This window comes from Leptodactylus fuscus, chromosome 5 (assembly GCF_031893055.1).
Source record: "Leptodactylus fuscus isolate aLepFus1 chromosome 5, aLepFus1.hap2, whole genome shotgun sequence".
Lineage (NCBI taxonomy): Eukaryota > Metazoa > Chordata > Amphibia > Anura > Leptodactylidae > Leptodactylus > Leptodactylus fuscus.
Genome location: NC_134269.1, coordinates 78251982 through 78271260, shown reverse-complemented (window position 1 = coordinate 78271260; position 19279 = coordinate 78251982). Strand labels below are relative to the sequence as shown.

At 41.3% G+C, this 19279-nt stretch overlaps 1 protein-coding gene across 1 annotated transcript in view; it reads left to right on the top strand.

The window, feature by feature from the left end:
* The window catches only part of WDR72 (WD repeat domain 72), a 190010-nt gene that overhangs the window by 72052 nt on the left and 98679 nt on the right, over positions 1–19279 (top strand). Inside the window, exon 14 of the mRNA XM_075273477.1 lies at positions 9058–9263. Coding sequence (XP_075129578.1) covers positions 9058–9263 — 206 coding nt within the window. The remainder of the gene's footprint in view (positions 1–9057; positions 9264–19279) is intronic.

Here is a 19279-nt window from a genome sequence, read left to right as displayed (position 1 = left end):
ACATCAGATGTAGCAATCTGATGTAGCAGAGCCGAGGGTGCACTAGAACCCCTGTGCAAACTCAGTTCACGCTAATAGAATGCATTGGCCAGCGCTGATTGGCCAATGCATTCTATTAGCCCGATGAAGTAGAGCTGAATGTGTGTGCTAAGCACACACATTCAGCACTGCTTCATCAAGCCAATACAATGCATTAGCCAGTGCTGATTGGCCAGAGTACGGAATTCGGCCAATCAGCGCTGGCTCTGCTGGAGGAGGCGGAGTCTAAGGTCGGACCTGAATGGAGACTGGTGTGGAGCGATCTTAGACTCCGCCTCCTCCAGCAGAGCCAGCGCTGATTGGTCGAGTTCCGTACTCTGGCCAATCAGCGCTGGCCAATGCATTCTATTAGCCCGATGAAGTAGAGCTGAATGTGTGTGCTTAGCACACACATTCAGCTCTACTTCATCAGGCTAATAGAATACATTGGCCAATCAGCGCTGGCCAATGCATTCTATTAGCTTGATGAAGCAGAGTGTGCACAAGGGTTCAAGCGCACCCTCGGCTCTGATGTAGCAGAGCTGAGGGTGCACAAGGGTTCAAGTGCACCCTCGGCTCTCCTACATCAGAGCCGAGGGTGCGCTTGAACCCTTGTGCACACTCTGCTTCATCAAGCTAATAGAATGCATTGGCCAGCACTGATTGGCCAGAGTACGGAATTCGGCCAATCAGCGCTGGCCAATGCATTCTATTAGCCCGATGAAGTAGAGCTGAATGTGTGTGCTAAGCACACACATTCAGCACTGCTTCATCACGCCAATACAATGCATTAGCCAGTGCTGATTGGCCAGAGTACGGAATTCGGCCAATCAGCGCTGGCTCTGCTGGAGGAGGCGGAGTCTAAGATCGCTCCACACCAGTCTCCATTCAGGTCCGACCTTAGACTCCGCCTCCTCCAGCAGAGCCAGCGCTGATTGGTCGAGTTCCGTACTCTGGCCAATCAGCGCTGGCCAATGCATTCTATTAGCCCGATGAAGTAGAGCTGAATGTGTGTGCTTAGCACACACATTCAGCTCTACTTCATCGGGCTAATAGAATGCATTGGCCAGCGCTGATTGGCCGAATTCCGTACTCTGGCCAATCAGCACTGGCTAATGCATTGTATTGGCTTGATGAAGCAGTGCTGAATGTGTGTGCTTAGCACACACATTCAGCTCTACTTCATCGGGCTAATAGAATGCATTGGCCAATCAGCGCTGGCCAATGCATTCTATTAGCGTGAACTGAGTTTGCACAGGGGTTCTAGTGCACCCTCGGCTCTGCTACATCAGATTGCTACATCTGATGTAGCAGTGCCGAGTGTGCATCAGATGTGTAGTTGAGCAAAACTGACTCAGCACTGCTAAGTCTGCATTCGCATAGGAATGCATTGGCCAGCCTTCGGCCAATCAGCGCTGGCTCTGCCGGAGGAGGCGGAGTCTAAGGTCGGACCTGAATGGAGACTGGTGTGGAGCGACCTTAGACTCCGCCTCCTCCAGCAGAGCCAGCGCTGATTGGCCGAATTCCGTACTCTGGCCAATCAGCACTGGCTAATGCATTGTATTGGCTTGATGAAGCAGTGCTGAATGTGTGTGCTTAGCACACACATTCAGCTCTACTTCATCGGGCTAATAGAATGCATTGGCCAGCGCTGATTGGCCGAATTCCGTACTCTGGCCAATCAGCACTGGCTAATGCATTGTATTGGCTTGATGAAGCAGTGCTGAATGTGTGTGCTTAGCACACACATTCAGCTCTACTTCATCGGGCTAATAGAATGCATTGGCCAATCAGCGCTGGCCAATGCATTCTATTAGCGTGAACTGAGTTTGCACAGGGGTTCTAGTGCACCCTCGGCTCTGCTACATCAGATTGCTACATCTGATGTAGCAGTGCCGAGTGTGCATCAGATGTGTAGTTGAGCAAAACTGACTCAGCACTGCTAAGTCTGCATTCGCATAGGAATGCATTGGCCAGCCTTCGGCCAATCAGCGCTGGCTCTGCCGGAGGAGGCGGAGTCTAAGGTCGGACCTGAATGGAGACTGGTGTGGAGCGACCTTAGACTCCGCCTCCTCCAGCAGAGCCAGCGCTGATTGGCCGAATTCCGTACTCTGGCCAATCAGCACTGGCTAATGCATTGTATTGGCTTGATGAAGCAGTGCTGAATGTGTGTGCTTAGCACACACATTCAGCTCTACTTCATCGGGCTAATAGAATGCATTGGCCAGCGCTGATTGGCCGAATTCCGTACTCTGGCCAATCAGCACTGGCTAATGCATTGTATTGGCTTGATGAAGCAGTGCTGAATGTGTGTGCTTAGCACACACATTCAGCTCTACTTCATCGGGCTAATAGAATGCATTGGCCAATCAGCGCTGGCCAATGCATTCTATTAGCGTGAACTGAGTTTGCACAGGGGTTCTAGTGCACCCTCGGCTCTGCTACATCAGATTGCTACATCTGATGTAGCAGTGCCGAGTGTGCATCAGATGTGTAGTTGAGCAAAACTGACTCAGCACTGCTAAGTCTGCATTCGCATAGGAATGCATTGGCCAGCCTTCGGCCAATCAGCGCTGGCTCTGCCGGAGGAGGCGGAGTCTAAGGTCGGACCTGAATGGAGACTGGTGTGGAGCGATATTAGACTCCGCCTCCTCCAGCAGAGCCAGCGCTGATTGGCCAGAGTACGGAACTCGACCAATCAGCACTGGCCAATGCATTTCTATGGGGAAAAGTTAGCTTGCGAAAATCGCAAACTGACAGGGATTTCCATGAAATAAAGTGACTTTTATGCCCCCAGACATGCTTCCCCTGCTGTCCCAGTGTCATTCCAGGGTGTTGGTATCATTTCCTGGGGTGTCATAGTGGACTTGGTGACCCTCCAGACACGAATTTGGGTTTCCCCCTTAACGAGTTTATGTTCCCCATAGACTATAATGGGGTTCGAAACCCATTCGAACACTCGAACAGTGAGCGGCTGTTCGAATCGAATTTCGAACCTCGAACATTTTAGTGTTCGCTCATCTCTAATAAATAACAGAGATGCCTTTCAGACTGACTGGCACACATAGTCATTGTCACAATTCTCTTTGGCACTAATATGCCATGGGGGCATGCCTGAAGTCACTGTCTGCCAGTCATAGAAAGAGTGAGTGTAGGTCTTTCCAAAAGGTTGACAATTGCAGTAAGGGTTTATTGACATGTTCCATTTCACGTACGTGTGCTGACAGAATTTTATGTGTTTACATTCATTTCAATGCTCTCATTCACTTGGCCATTTTTTCACGAACCATAGCTCTTCAAAAAAGAAAAAAAAACGGAAGCAGATTAATTGTTTTTCACTCATGTGGATGCATCATGTCAATGAAAGTGTTTCTGTTGCGGAAACGCATTGTGCTTTTTCCTGCAGAGCTTTTCGCAGAAAGTCCACAAAGGAAAAGTTCTTTGATTATACCTATAGGGAAACCACCAGAGTTTCCATAGGTATAATTGACATGCTGCAGATTAGCAAGAATCCCATCCACTTTGCAAGTAGAGATGAGTGAACACTGTTCGGATCAGCCGTTCCGAACAGCACGCTCCCATAGAAATGAATGGAAGCACCTGGCACGGCGACCGGTAAAGTGTACGTGCCAGGTGCTTCCATTCATTTCTATGGGAGCGTGCTGTTCGGAACGGCTGATCCGAACAGTGTTCACTCATCTCTACTTGCAAGGACTGTACAATTCAGCGGAAAAAAGCAAATTCCATCCACACCTTGCCAAAAAATATGCGCTGAGTATGGTATCATTATAATTGTAATGACCCACCAGGCAAAGTTACCATACTAATTTTAATACAAAGTGAACACCGTAGGAAAAAATAATAATTATGACAGAATTGTGTTTCTTTTCACATGGACTATGCAAAAATATTAATTTGTATCCGTCTGGGAAATTTGAGATACTAAACCGCCTATAGCGCCCTATGGATCAGTTATTTAGAAACCCAATCACCCTGTTTTAATGCAATCCATGGCCGCATTAAAATTAAAAAAGCTATTGACTGTACTCCCCATGCCAGTTCAGTTCTTCATGTCTGGTGCAGTGAAACCCCGGTGTTCAACTCTGTTGTTCCTGGTACGCTATTCTTCAGTGATGCCAGAGATCGGTCTGATGTGACTCATCTCTAGGTAAGTAAAGATTTTTGTTTTATTGCGGCCACGGATTGCTTTATAACAGGTCAATTTGGGACAGTACACCCCAGGCCTATAAGGTTTAGTGTCCTAAGTTGCCCTGACAAGTTCACTTTCATAAAAGCTAATAAAAGCATTATATGTCCCCCCAAAATCGTGACAAATGGAAATACAACTTGCCATACAAGGATTAAGTCCTCACTTGCTATAAAAAAAAGTTATGCATTTTAGAAGGCAGAGAACGAAGAAGTTAATTATAAAAGAAAAAGTTGCAGAGCATTAGCCTACAAACTACCCTTAAAGGGTTAAAGAGGCTTTCTGGGCCCAGGCAGACCAAGTAGTCAGGACCGAGCATAGCCACTATAAAATGCTTGGCACTGTGCCTCATTGTCAGTGAAAAGGCTGTTACACTTGTCTGAACTTTGTAGTCTCTTCAAACACATGATCCACAATGATCCCAGGTTTTTGCAACCTCGGCAATCTTCAATTGATGACTTTTCCAAAGTATAAAGGCTTATTCACATGACAGTGAGAAACAGATGTGTTACGGTCCGTTTTTACTGCGTATGACATTCACTATCTTTGTCCATTTTCACATGGACCCATTAGAAATCAATGGATCCATTTTTAGGTCGGGGCCCCACATGGTGTAAACAAAAAAAAAACTGAAAAAAATGTGGCGTTTTACAGTCACTGCAAGGTGGATGGGATTCTAAGGAATCGAATCCACACCTTGCAAAAAAGTACGCGCTGAGGACACGCTGCAGTTTTGGAAGTAACAGCATGTCAGTTATACCTACAATAAACACTGGCGGTTTCCCTATAGGTATAATGAAACAGAAAGTCCGTAGATGAAAAGTCTGCAGACTTTCTGTGAAAATTGCTGCAGGATAAACCATGATGCGTTTTTTCCTGCAGCACTATTTTGCTCCAGTCTGCTACCTGGGGCCTTAGCCTTATAGCTTTTTTTGTTGCACCTTTTGCTGCATTTTTTTGCTTTAGCCGAAGCTGCTGAGAGTGATTATAAAAGGAATAGGAAATATACAGTATATGAAGTACTTCTACTTCTACATTCTGCTTAATCCACTACTGGCATAGGCTCAAAAAAACACTGCAAAATCTGCAACAAAAAAGCTGCATTTATGCGGGACCTCAGCATCAAAAACTGATGCAAAAGGATGACACTTGGCCATAAAAGCTGAAAAATGGAACATCAAAGTGAATGAGATTCTGGCTAATCCCATCCACATATTGCGGGGAAAAAATGCTGTGAAACTGAATTTTTGAAAAAGGCAGCATGTCAATTTTACCTATGGAAATGCTAGTATTTTCTCCACAGATTTAATAGGAAAAGAAAAATTGACGGAAAAAAACACTGAAAAACACAATGAAAACTGCTTTGGAAAATGGCTAACAGGATTAACAGCCAGCACCTTACACCAGGAGAGGGATTCCTCACTGTATAGTTATATAGGCTGCCTCCCTGCGACCTGTACTATAATCACTCTGGGAATACCTGTATATGCAGAAGTGTCAATTATAAAAAAAAACTTTTTCTATAGAGATTTTTTTTCTCTATATTATGATGGCGCCTTTCTTTGTACTGCAAATTATAATTATATATAAAGTGGAATACATATCATAAAAATCATCATTAGAAAGCAAGACATGATAACAGACAGAAGTCATAAGTCGTCGTGTTTTTGTAAAACAATTAATAAACACATTTTAGCATTTATAAAGGAGAAAATTCACATTTCAGATTTGATTCTACCAATAAAAATCTGTTCCATAAACCTGACTGGGCTTTATTTCTGCAGTATGGACATGGAGTTCTCAGACAAGCCTTACTCAGACAAGTGTGAATTTACCCCTGGTCACGTTCAAGGCTTGTTAATTAAACTATGCAAATCTCATCTATGAAAGTGACGACTCTTCCAATAAATGTGTTTAGTATTTCGACTTTAGATTCTGGGATAGAAACTTGTGTGGCTTGTGCGGCTTGTGCGGCATGTTGATATGTGGATATAGAAATAATATCCTTAATTGGACCTCATGGGGATTGTAGTACTTGAGAGCAGAGACCTCAAATGATTTTCAACTATTTAGTTGAGCACTTGAAAGATAGCGGCTGATTTGCTGTACTCTCTTGACACCTATGACAAAATGGTCAAGAATATCTATAGTTCAAGCCAATGGGTTACCATTTCTTTTAGGTCTTTAAATGGAACAGAATGTACACTTATATACTTGTTTCATATGCATCAAGCACATTGGTAACGATTTTAGGTTTTATGCTAGAAGAGAACATTACGGGGTTAAAATATAGACCTATGAGTAGTAGCTTTATCTTGCAGTCAACACTATCCCAGGGTTACAATATAAACTTCATTACTTTCTTTTAGTAAAACTGAAGTATCATTTTCCTGAAAAAATAACACAAATATTGTATGTCATTCAATGTTTTAGAACAAGCATGGAAATGACTGGCTCAGTGGCATTTGAGCCCTTTACCTCTGCATAGAGATAGGTATCCTGCGGAGAGAATGAGTGCTATGTACAGCGGAGACTGTAAACGCTTTGGAGCTACACATTGCCCTATTAGACATGTCTCTATTCATTGCATGCTCTTTGTTATTAATGGCTCTGAACACATGAGGGCACTGCTTATGCTCTTCTATTGTTTTTATTCCCTTCATCCATAAAGGCTATTTTGACAAGGGCAAAACATTTGTCGTGTGCTGTGGTAATGACATTTCTGCTTAAATAGGTCCTGTCCTTTCTACAATATTGGCATAAATTAGTGGGATGGGTGCTGATAAGAAACAGTGTATTCTATCTTACCTACTGTTCCCCTGCTAATCTGCCCTTCACTATGAAAATTCTCCTATATCTGTCTCCACATGGAATGCAGGTCATGTCTACTGAAGTCTATGGAGAGGGAGGGGGGAGGAGTAATCAGGAAGGCAGGTTTAGAGCGTATTATCATGTCAGATTTTCATGGCCGTGTTGTAGTAGTTTTTTGAACAGCCAGCACATTAAAAATATAGAATCTATTCGCACAACCATTGTTTTAGCAGTCCGTGAGACTGACCCATGTAGCGATAGAACATGCCATTTCCCGGCCCATTTTCATTGATCCCTTAACCCTGTCGCAGACATTTTTCATTTTTGTGCTTTCTTTTTTTTACTCCCTGCATTCCAAAAGCCATCACTTTTTCATTTTTCCATTAACTTAGCCCCATAAGGGCTTGATTTTTGCATGACGATTTGTACTTCAAGATGATACCATTTATAATTCTGTACAATGTACTGGGAAGCAGAAAATACAGCAGAATTTTTTTTTAAAGGCTTCTACTCTGCAGTAAAAATAGCATGTTAGCTTTATTCTCCAAGCTGGTACGATCACAGTGATGCCAATTTTATATAGTCCTTTTCATGTTTTAATAACTTTACTAAAATTCAAAATTTTGAATAAAAAAATTATGTGACCATAATTTGACACCTGTAACTTTTTTTTATATTTTATTGGACAGAGCTGTGTAAGGTGTCTTTTTTTTTGCAGAACAATTTATAGTTTTTATTGATACCATGTTGTAGAATTAAAGATATTTCGATAATTTTTTTTAGGGAAGCAAATTGGCGAAAAAAATATTAAATCAATCATTTTTTTCCCTGAAACGTTTTCCGTTTGGGTGAAATATTTTTCTATTTTAATAATTTGGCCATTTTCAGACTTAGGAATGACTAATGTGTTTATGTTTACTTTTATTTTTTATATTTGTATGTGATCTAGGGTAAGGGGGGTGATATAAACCCGTTACTTAAAAAATAAAAAAAAGAAAGAAATGTAATTGTTAATGAATCATTGAAATTTCTGCTCCTTCTGAGCTGAGGGGCCAAGGAGGCAATCTCTGTATCACAGTCATAGAGAAGCAGTTGTCCATTTCTGACAGGACCGCCTCCTTGATGTCTATGTGCAGGAACGGCGGAGATATCAATGGATACACGACTGGTTATATGGAGTCTTTTTCTAGAAGTCTATACATCAATCTGCATAGCTTCTAAATTGCCTGATCGTCCATATACAATACAGTGTGTGCAAGAGTATTAAAATGTATAAGTGTGGCAACTTATATCTATCATCTGAAGGTTCATAGATTACTGGACATTGCAAACTGGATATGGCATAAAATGCGATGTACTTACTAAATTATTCATATATAATTAATATAAATAAAAAAATTGTGGTAAATATAAAATGCATTTAGATTGGGAAAAACTCAACTGATTTTGGGGTTAGGCTGAACCATCAAGCATTTAGGCAGTGTTTAGGGCAAGACGAAAAAGTCCATGGACCAATTTTCTCCTTGCAGATGTTTCTCTTAGGTTTCCTTCCTTCAGATAACGTAATAGTCAGACAGTAATCTGCTGAATGCCGCTAATGAGAATCTTGCATTTACTGACATCACATTTAGTGCATTTAATAATATCATCATGCAAGGATTTGGGGATTTTTCAGAGGTTTTCATGGTTCACACTGCTGATTATTAGTCTATTTCTTTGATAGCCCAACAATACCAAATTACTGAAAATTTATAAAAAGAATATCTAAAAGTATACTTATTTGTGTTGTTTGCTAGAAATTAGCCAAGTGAGGATTTTATTTCCATGGATTATGGCGATGAATATCTTCTAGATATCTCTGACAACTTTTATTGGAGGATAAACAAGGCTGAGCAAGTGTAACAAATAATCTGCATTTTAGGTCCTGCCTAGACATGGGATGGTAGGATCTCACAAAAATAAATAACCTGTCTATTGCCAGTCTACAATCGATCTAAAATACATGTTTTTCTTTTTATCAGGTACTTTAGAACGTCATGAAACAGGTGAGATGGCAAAAGCAATCCTTACCGCCTGTGAGGACTTGGCCCTTGATGTGAATGATGCCACAGTAAACCCTTCTCACGAGGCACAACGACACAGTAGAACAACCTTTAAGTCTTCAAATGCTCACAAACTTGGAGCTTTGTCTCATAATCTAATGCATCCCGAGAAGTCATCAAACAAAGTAAGGATGGTATATTTTACCTTACTCATAAAATTATAAGCTCACAAAGAGCCCCCAGTAAGGCGTTAAGAGCAAGATTCCATCCCTGAAGCTAGCAATACACGTATATAGACTAACCTGACATTCCTAATGGGAATAGTCAACCATCTAAGGAGTATAAGGCCGGGTTCAGACAGGGTGTTTTGGTCAGGATTTTGACACGGATCCGATTCAGCCGTGGACATCCTCCTCGCGACACCTCCCTCCCAACTAGGCCCATTCATTTGGGCCTAATCCGGAGCGGAATGCTTCAAATAGATGCCAGTGCACTGCACCAAAAACCTCATGTCTGAATTTAGGTAAAGTTTCTTCTGACCAGCATCAGTCTCTTCCAGATCACTACACATCCACCTCATCGTCCAACTGAGCCTGCATGGGTATTGGAAGTTGGGCAAGATAGTTTAGCTGACAGCTTAACTCAAAGTAGACAAAGATTGCTCAGAACCATCTGGCATCAGGGAATTAGAACATTTCATATATGCATATTTTTATTTTATCCATTACCTATATATTTGTTGAAATAAATATTTTTGCTGTAATTTTGTGTGAAATCTAGAACAAACATATGGTTTGGCAAAAATGGTGCGCTCTGCTATTGTACTGTAGCAAGAAACATGATTGAACTTCAGTGGGTAAGCAAGCACAGCCTTAGGGGTGTTGTTTTAAGCTTTGTACACATGGAACAGTTTTTGATTTATTCATTTCAGCTAAAACAAAGAATAGATTAAAAAGAAAAAAGAAGAAAGTGAAGATGTTTTCCTTTGTTTTTTATTTTTTAGCTTTTTTTGAAAACTATCAATATATACATGATAAAATAGACATAGTTATAGTATTGTAATTGACTACATTATAGGATTTAACCCAATGCAAACACAATTATGATATTTTAATAATTATTATATTATTATATTATGTACCTGTCCATAAGGTAATCCAGGTTCTACAGTTCCTCCAACCTTGAGCCTTAGCACTTCAGACACTTTCAATTACATGGAAGTGGGTTCTGGAAATGCCGGACACCCTTTTTTCATATGGAAATGATCGTTGAACTCAGCAAATTTATGTCCTTTTGTTTACCTCTAAGAAACAGACCTCCTTTGTATAAGAACATGTAGTCATATGAGACTAAATTAGTATCCTGCCATAACTATGTGGAATTTTTTGTTTTAAAGGGGTTGTCTCATCAGCAGTCTCAGCAGACAGTTGTCTCCTTGCCCATGGAAAGTTGCAGTCAGTCAGGCACTTCACCATCCATGTAGTATTGTTACAAGGGAGTCATTCAGATAAATGGCCACCCTGCCAAATACAGTGTCTATCCACTCTAAAACATAAATCAGTATGTAGTATGGTATCTATATGTTCTAATAGATCATATTTTGGTGGTTTTAGTACCCACATCCACCATCAAGGTGTGTAGAACGGTAGTTGTTACTGCCATTTGTTGTATCATCGTCCATTTTACCACTTAGCAATCTTTATTCATAGGTCTCCTGATGATCTCTTTAGACAGAGAGAAACGCATAGAGACATATAAATAACCACTAGGGGGTGTTATTTATGGTGGGAGTGATTGGGTTTTGCTTGTAACTACGACCCTCGCTAAATGGAATAACCACCTACCGCTCCCTTGTTTTTGGTGTAGTAAATATCAATCTAACAATAGCATTATGGATGTGATTAGAGGGCCTTATAGGTGGTTAGTGACTAGCTATCTTTAAGATCCACTGCACAGGCCCTCTGTGGATTTTCAGCGGTTTTCATTTACACAGAAGACATATTTTTCTGGTGTCTGCTTTGGCTGTTTGGCACTTTCAGCATTATCTTTTTGTATTAGTCCCCACCATGAATGACTTTATCTAGCCATTGGGGGGGATGGGTGTAGCTCTCTAGTATATTGAGGTGCTGCATTTTGTTGTTTATCTTACACTAGTTTTGCCCCATCAATTGAGTAAATGATTAGCAAAGACACACCCTTGTACATTTCTATACACATTGAGTTAATAAAAAGTGAGTCTTAAGTGTATATGATATAGAGGTTAGTGTCAGCTATTTCGATTTTGGAGTTTATAATCTATTACTCCGTTTACCAGTGATAGGTCATAAACTGCACATGTGAATTTAAATATACCCTGGATTTGTCTTTATTTTAATCTGAAAATTAATAAAAGAGTGTTTTTAGTATCTTTTGCCATACTCTGGTACTGAATTTAGTGTTGGAATTTAGAGGTTCCCTTGGATTTAGCCCTTCAAGATGTACCTGCAAAATAATTTAATAAAAAGCTTTATGGGTTGATTCCAAAAAGCTTCATAATAATAGAAATTATTTCAGTATGTGCCAATGATATCAATTTATTACAATATAACAGTCTACATATTTATCTATCTTTATTTTGTGTGTATGTGTTGTGCACTATATGATAATAATATTAATAATTAGAGATGAGCGAACACCGTTCGATCGAGTAGGTATTCGATCGTATATTACGGTATTCGACATATTTGATTCCAATCATATACCACGCGGTAAACTCAGTAAAAATTTGTATCCGCTCCCACCTTCCCTGGCGCTTTTTTTTGCATCAATAACTGCGCAGGGGAGGTGGGACAGGAAGCAGGAAAATGTAAGCATCGAAAAAAAATAGGAAAAAGTAATTGGCTGGCTCAATCAGGTGACCTCGGAATTATAAGAATAGTGTCAGCCATATTCGTGTCAGATGCGGTTTGGTGAGATAGGGAGAGACTTACTGCTGAGGGTCAGATAGCGATTAGCTTCTGCTAGGCCGGAAAACTGAAAATCAACAGCTCTTTTCAGAGCTAAACTGCAGGAAGAGTATATATACACCTCTAGTATATAGACTCAACCTGCCAAAATTTCACAAAAGCCCTTTTTAGGGCTCAAAATCCCTACCACTCGTATACACTATATACCTGTCCAATAGAGGGTGAGAAGAAACCTGTATACTGTCATCTGATATGTAGGGTAGTGGATATACGCTCAATATATCTACCCTCCAAGTGTATACTTTAAAGGGGCTCTATCAGCACCGGAGGAGGGCGGAGGAGGAAGAAGAGGCGTGGAGGAAGAAGACGGCGCACCCTGAATGCCCGCCCAGCGTGCATGATTCTTAAGTAGATAACATTCTTTTTTAGGGTTTTATTTTAAAACTGGGGGGTAGTTTAATATAACTTTTATGGTGCCCGAATAGCCTTTTTAAAGGCTATTCACGCATATGTGGGGCTCTATCAGCATGATTTTGCTGATAGAGCCCCTTTAAACAAAAACACTTGTATACATCTGAAAATGCGTCAGGGTAGCACAAAGGGATGGGGTCGAGGACGGAGGCGTGGAAATCCAACTGGGAATCCATGCCGCAGTTGAGCTACTGCGGATCCAATGACTACTGGAGAGGGGCAGCCTGCAGTGCCCTCATCCACAACGTCAAGCAGGGTGCAGGGTACAATGCTGACGAGGCCTGAGCACCAGGAACCGGTGCTACAATGGATAGCGGATATTGCTTCCAAAAACTCTGCTGGTTAAAGGCTCAATTCACCTCAAGGGCCAAAAAACACTGCTAGGTAAAGGCTCAGTTCACCCAAAGGGCCAATAACTAAAACTGTGCTGTTTAAAGGCTCAATTCACCCAAAGGGCTAAAATCTCTGCTGGTTAAAGGCTCAACTCACCCCAAGAGCCAAATACTAAAACTCTGCTGGTTAAAGGCTCAATTCACCCAAAGGGCCTAATACTCTTCTGGTGCAAGGCAAAACTCACCTCAAGTGCCTCAATCTCTGCTGGTAGCTCAGCTTAAGGTCCTCTAGCTTAATTTGGAAGGGCTCACCTCAAAGGCCAGAAAAGTATTTTTTTGGAGGTCTCACCACATCACACACACATACACAATGATAGTTAAGGGTGGGGGCTGTTGGATTTCCATTGCCTATGCCATCTGTGGTTGTCATGGGCAACGTGATATAAAGGGGTGCTTGCTAATGTTTCTTAAACTTAAAATTTGGCTTTCTGTCCATACTAATGTAGAGGAAAGAAGGTTTCCAAGTATTTTTCCACTTTCCATATTAAGTTTGAAGTGTCTAGTTGATAGGCTGTGATAGTAGGGTAATACAGGGACTTAGGCGTGTTATCCTGGGTTCATACCAGCGCCTGAACTCCGTTTTCAGGTTTCCGTCTTCTGCATGCAGAAGACGGAAACCTGTCATGCCGAGTCCGGCTGTGAGCGCTGGTGAGCGTTTTATGCGCTCCGCGGCAAAACCATTTTTTTTAAAACCGGACACAGAGTACTGCATGTCCGACTCTGTGTCCGCTTAAAAAAAAATTGTTTCGCCGCAGAGAGCATAAAACGCTCACCGGCGCTCACGGCCGGACACTTTTCAAGCCCATTCAAATGAATGGGATTGAAACATGCTGGCAGGTTTCTGTCTCCTGCCCCTGTTTTGTGCAGGAAACGGAAACCTGCAGAACGGAGTACGGGCGCAGATGTGAACGAGCCCTTAGATGCTCCCAGACATGCTTCCCCTGATGTCCCAGTTGCATTCCAGAGGTGTTGGCATCATTTCCTGGGGTGTCATTGTGGACTTAATGACTCTCCTTAGTCATTTTTTCCCCATATACTATAATGGGATTCGATATTCGGTCGAATATTGAGGGTCTACTCAAAACGAATATCAAATATTTCACTACTCTCTCATTTCTATTAATAATATATTTTATTTATATTGCGCCAACATATTCCGCAGCACTGTACTATATCATAATTTCTACATTTTTCCTTTTCTTGCATACTTTACAATTCAATTTTTTGATCCACAAGTTTTCAAAATGTTTCCTGTCAAAGATTTTTTATTTCAATGTTTAAGTTCTAGTAAGCGGCGTTAAATTTGCGGCGGCTGCAGAGAACAATGCGGGGGCAATGTGCTTCCTCTGGTTATATCTCACTTACTGCCATTGTCATGCTTCTGGAAAGACCTGCAGGTTAATCTATTCAGATTTGCGTATCAATGCAGGAAGAGGTCTGTTCAGCACAGCCGCACTTCAAAGACTTTGCTGTGTCACAGTATTTGTGCTCATGTAAATCTGGGTTATAAAAAGAAGAATGCCTCAATTTCATGGTCCCCTGTCCTTTCTTATTTCGTTATTGTAGTGCACGTGCCAAGTGAACTCCCAGTAACAGAAGGCCACTGCTTGGCCTTGTGTGACAAATGCAGTTGACACAAGATCCATATTAATGTTGTCAAGCATCTTTGATGTATCTAAGCAGATTTTAATTAATTTCAACAGCACAGTCTCTATGTTCCATTCTGTAATGGCCGTTTTGAGGAACGGTTTTAACTCCTTCATTTCCGGACACGTAACCACAACAAGAAGCTGTATGTTCTTTTTTTATGCAAAACATTTTCTTAAGATAGATAGAAATAAAACTTTGATATTTGCTCCTGCTTCCAACAAAGGGCATTCATCAAGTCAGCGATTTGTGTGGCAAAGTGCCATTTGAATAGTGTATTGTTAGAATACTTATGGTTCGCTTGACAAGGACTCTTGCTGTAAATAGTGCAATTTGACTCCAGCTGTTAAAGAGTGTCTCTGACAGGAGCCAAATAGAATGGAGATGCTTTACTGCACCGCAGAAAAATCAATATTGGGTTCTTGTTCACAGTAACCTGCTCTTTTCTACAGATTTATACAATCATATATGGACCTTACAAAGGAGATGGAAAAAAATCCTAAGTATAAATAATAGTATTGCCGTCTTTGCATGTAGAACCAATGAGTAATAACCATTGTAAATAATTATTACCATTTATTTTATTTTTATTCTTTTTCCCCATATGTATATGTTTTATTTTTAGATTCTCACAAATATCAAGAAAACTGGAGCGTACCCATAAAATGTTATATGTGGCTTTGTTATATAGCACAGGTGGTGCTTGTTTCCTAGCAGATTTTTTATAGTACATGCAGCGATGCTGGAACGCCTGATGGTAAATTAGTTGCATCCAATGTGCATAGGGACAGCATAGTATCAATAATAAAATGAAATCAATTAATCGTGTGCAAAAAATACTACCACAAAATACTAATACAAAAATTCAATCTTCATTGCCTTTCCATAGTTTTTTAGTTTACTATTTAATGCATAAATTGTGGCAGCTTTTTACAATACTGAACAAGGTGCTAACTGTAAATCTCTCAGATAAGATAACATAATACACAGAAGTTATTTTTCATATGATTTTTAATCTATAGATAATAACATTTGTGGTGATAATAATTGCTGATAGCATGGGGCGCAGAAAAATAGAACACTTTACAATTAAAAATATCACACCTGAAGCAACAGAGATAAAAGACAATGTGTCGTCTAATGAAAGGATTTATTCAGCTATGTCTTTCAGTTCACTTGCTAAGAAAGTTTGCTTTTATGATGTGAAAAAATGTTTCTTCATGGCTTAGAAAGTTCTGTTTAAACGCAGGAAAGGAATAAGAAAAAGTAAAAATTCATTTGCACATACTGTATATCTACTGTTGAAAAAGAACGCAGCAGAAACTCATTGTGTTTTTTTTTTCCATAGCATTTTTCTCAGAAAGTCGATAGAGATTTCCTCCGCAAACTTTCTGCTTCTATTATACCTATATGGAAATGGCACTGTCTCCGTTGGCGTAATTGAAGTGCTGTGATTTCAAAAATCGCTTGTGTTTTTGAAATCGCTGAATTTCCGCTGCAGATTTTTTTATGCAATGTGTGGATGGGATCATCCACAGCCAAACACAGCGTTTTTGCAATGTGGGGCTCCGGCCTAACATGGCTTTATTCACTCCAACAGCAGTGACGTTTCAGATGTTTCAACTCTGCATTAGAACCTTTTTAGGGTCAGTGCACACAGAGTTTTTTGGAGCTGATTTTGACACTGAATCTGCCTAAAAATCAGCCACCAAAAAAAGCCTCCCAATAGAAATCTTCCTCTATCTATCTATCTATCTATCTATCTATCTATCTATCTATCTATCTATCTATCTATCTATCTAGGCTTGCAAGGATACAGGGTATTCAAGAAGCAAGCCCCAATTAAAAAATTACAAAAAATATGAAAAAATAAAGCTATAGACACACAGTGAGACAGATTAGTTATGCCTTAAATGCCATATTCTGAATAAAAAAGGAACAATTTTGTTGGCATGTACTGGATTTTATGCATACAGTTTGACTTCCTTACTTTTTGTCCTGCTCACCATTTTCCAAAAAACAGTGTGGGGATAAAGGCAGCGTAGGGGAGGGAAACTTCATGCAGGCAAATAAATTATAATGCGTTTTAAAATTTGAAACATTCCAAGACGTTCCTTCTCTATGTAAAGGTGCTGGCTTAGGGTCCATTCACATGGAGGAAAATGGTGAGGAATTTGGTGTGGAATTTTCCACACTGAAAAAAAAGCCTTCCATTGATTTAAATAAGTTCTGCTAGCTTTTTTTTTCCCACTAGTGGAATAAAAAGCTAGCAGAACCCATTGAAATAAATGGGAGGCTTTCTTTCAGCGTGGAAAATTCCTCACCAAATTTCTCACCATTTTCCTCCATGTGAATGGGCCCTTATGGTATATTAGACACTAGAAATGAGCGAACACTAAAATGTCCGAGGTTCGAAATCCGATTAGAACAGCTGTACACTGTTCAACTGTTCGAACGGATTTCGAACCCCATTATATTCTATGGGGGAAAATGCTCGTTTCAGGGGTAGGCAAAATTCGATAAAATTATACTTACCAAGTCCACGAGTGACGGTCGGGCTGGATTCTCCTTGAAGTCTTCTTCCGGCTGGAATTCAATCTGCCTAGGCATCGTGGCCTAGGCACAGCCGACTGCGCATGCACGGACATGCGCAGTCGGCTCTGCCCGGCCCGACGCCTGAGCAGAGCTGACTGCGCATGCGAGGGCATGCCTGCGCATGTGCAGTCGGCTCTGCCTAGGCCAGATGCCTAGGCAGAGTGAATTCCAGCCGGAAGACGCTGCGGGGACGCTGCACGGAGAAGACTTCTAAAGGTAAGAGAAGAACCAGCGTTGATTGGCAGAATGTATAGCATTCTGCCAATCAACGCTGGTTCTGCATCGAACCTTAAACTTTGAACAGCTAGTAGTGTTCGATCGAGTACGAGTATTTCGAATAGCGTAGTATTCGATCGAACACCTACTCGATCGAATACTACTCGCTCATCTCTATTAGACACACCTTGTAGTTATTGCAAAAAGCAATGGTTGTAAAGAAAACATAGTCTGACAAATATGTGACTGTGAGTCTAGTGAGGAATAAGAAATTGTTTTCCAAAACTAGAGGGCATCAATTTATCCCTTCATGAGAGCAGAAGTGAAATAAAAATGGTGCTAGCATTGAAAGATGTAATGCCACAAATTTTCTTGATGTGGAGGTGATGACCTTTTTCAATTTAATTCTGTATGGCACCAACAGTGTGGTAAAGTGGAATGTGATGGACCAGGCTAGAGGACATGTCTGGCTGAGTAGTAGTACCTGTGGTAACATGAGTGACAGGAAAGACAGTATGGATTAACATGATGAACCAGGCCTTAGGACATGTCTGGTTGAGTGGTGGTAGCTGAGTAGCAATATGGCATACAATAATGTAAAAAAACGGTCCTCATGAGATGATTCTCAGGAAGTCCAACAATCCTGTAACTAATGGAAGTGCAACCAAAACCAAAAGTATTGTTGTTGCTGTTGCTACCTACATTCTTATTGTTAGTACTTGCATGAATGTCCTTCTCCTCCTCCTTTTGCCTGTCCCCTGCTCTGGTTTTTCCCAGTCAATTTACTGCATACTGCTTAATTATAATAGTGATTAACAATAGAGATGAGTGAACAGTGCTCTATCGAACACATGTTCGATCGGATATCAGGCTGTTCAATGTGTTCGATTCGAATCGAACATCACGTGGCAAACTCCAAAAAAATTTGATTCCCCTCCCACCTTCCCTGGCGCTTTTTTTTGCACCAATAACAGCGCAGGGGAGGTGGGACAGGAACTGCGACAACGGGGGCATTGAAAAAAATCGGAAAAAGTCATTGGCTGCCGAAATCAGGTGACCTCCATTTTAGACGAATAGTGGATTTCAAATCCGGGTCATATGAGAATGTGAACTTTGTGACTAAGAGACAGGGATAGCTGTACAGGCAGGGATAGCTAGGGATAACCTTTATTTAGGTAGGAATGTTATTAAAAATAACTTTTTGGGGCTCTATCGGGTGTGTAATTATGATTTTTGTGAGATAAACTTTTTCCCATAGGAATGCATTGGCCAGCGCTGATTGGCCAGAGTACGGAATTCGACCAATCAGCGCTGGCTCTGCTGGAGGAGGCGGAGTCTAAGATCGCTCCACACCAGTCTCCATTCTGGTCCGACCTTAGACTCCGCCTCCTCCAGCAGAGCCAGCGCTGATTGGTCGAATTCCGTACTCTGGCCAATCAACGCTGGCCAATGCATTCTATTAGCATGATGAAGTAGAGCTGAATGTGTGTGCTTAGCTCAACTACGCCGGTGGAGTAGTTGAGCTAAGCACACACATTCAGCCTGCTTCATCAGGCTAATAGAATGCATTGGCCAATCAGCGCTGGCCAATGCATTCTATTAGCGTGAGCTGAAAGTGCACAAGGGTTCCAGTGCACCCTCGGCTCTGATGTAGCAGAGCCGAGTGTGCACAAGGGTTCTAGTGCACCCTCGGCTCTGATGTAGCAGAGCCGAGTGTGCACAAGGGTTCTAGTGCACCCTCGGCTCTGCTACATCTGATGAGCTGACCGGCACACGGTGTAGTTGAGCAGAACTGGCTCAACACTGCTGAGTCTCTGCATACCCATAGGAATGCATTGGCCAGCCTTCGGCCAATCAGCGCTGGCTCTGCCGGAGGAGGCGGAGTCTAAGATCGGACCTGAATGGAGACTGCTTTGGAGCGATCTTAGACTCCGC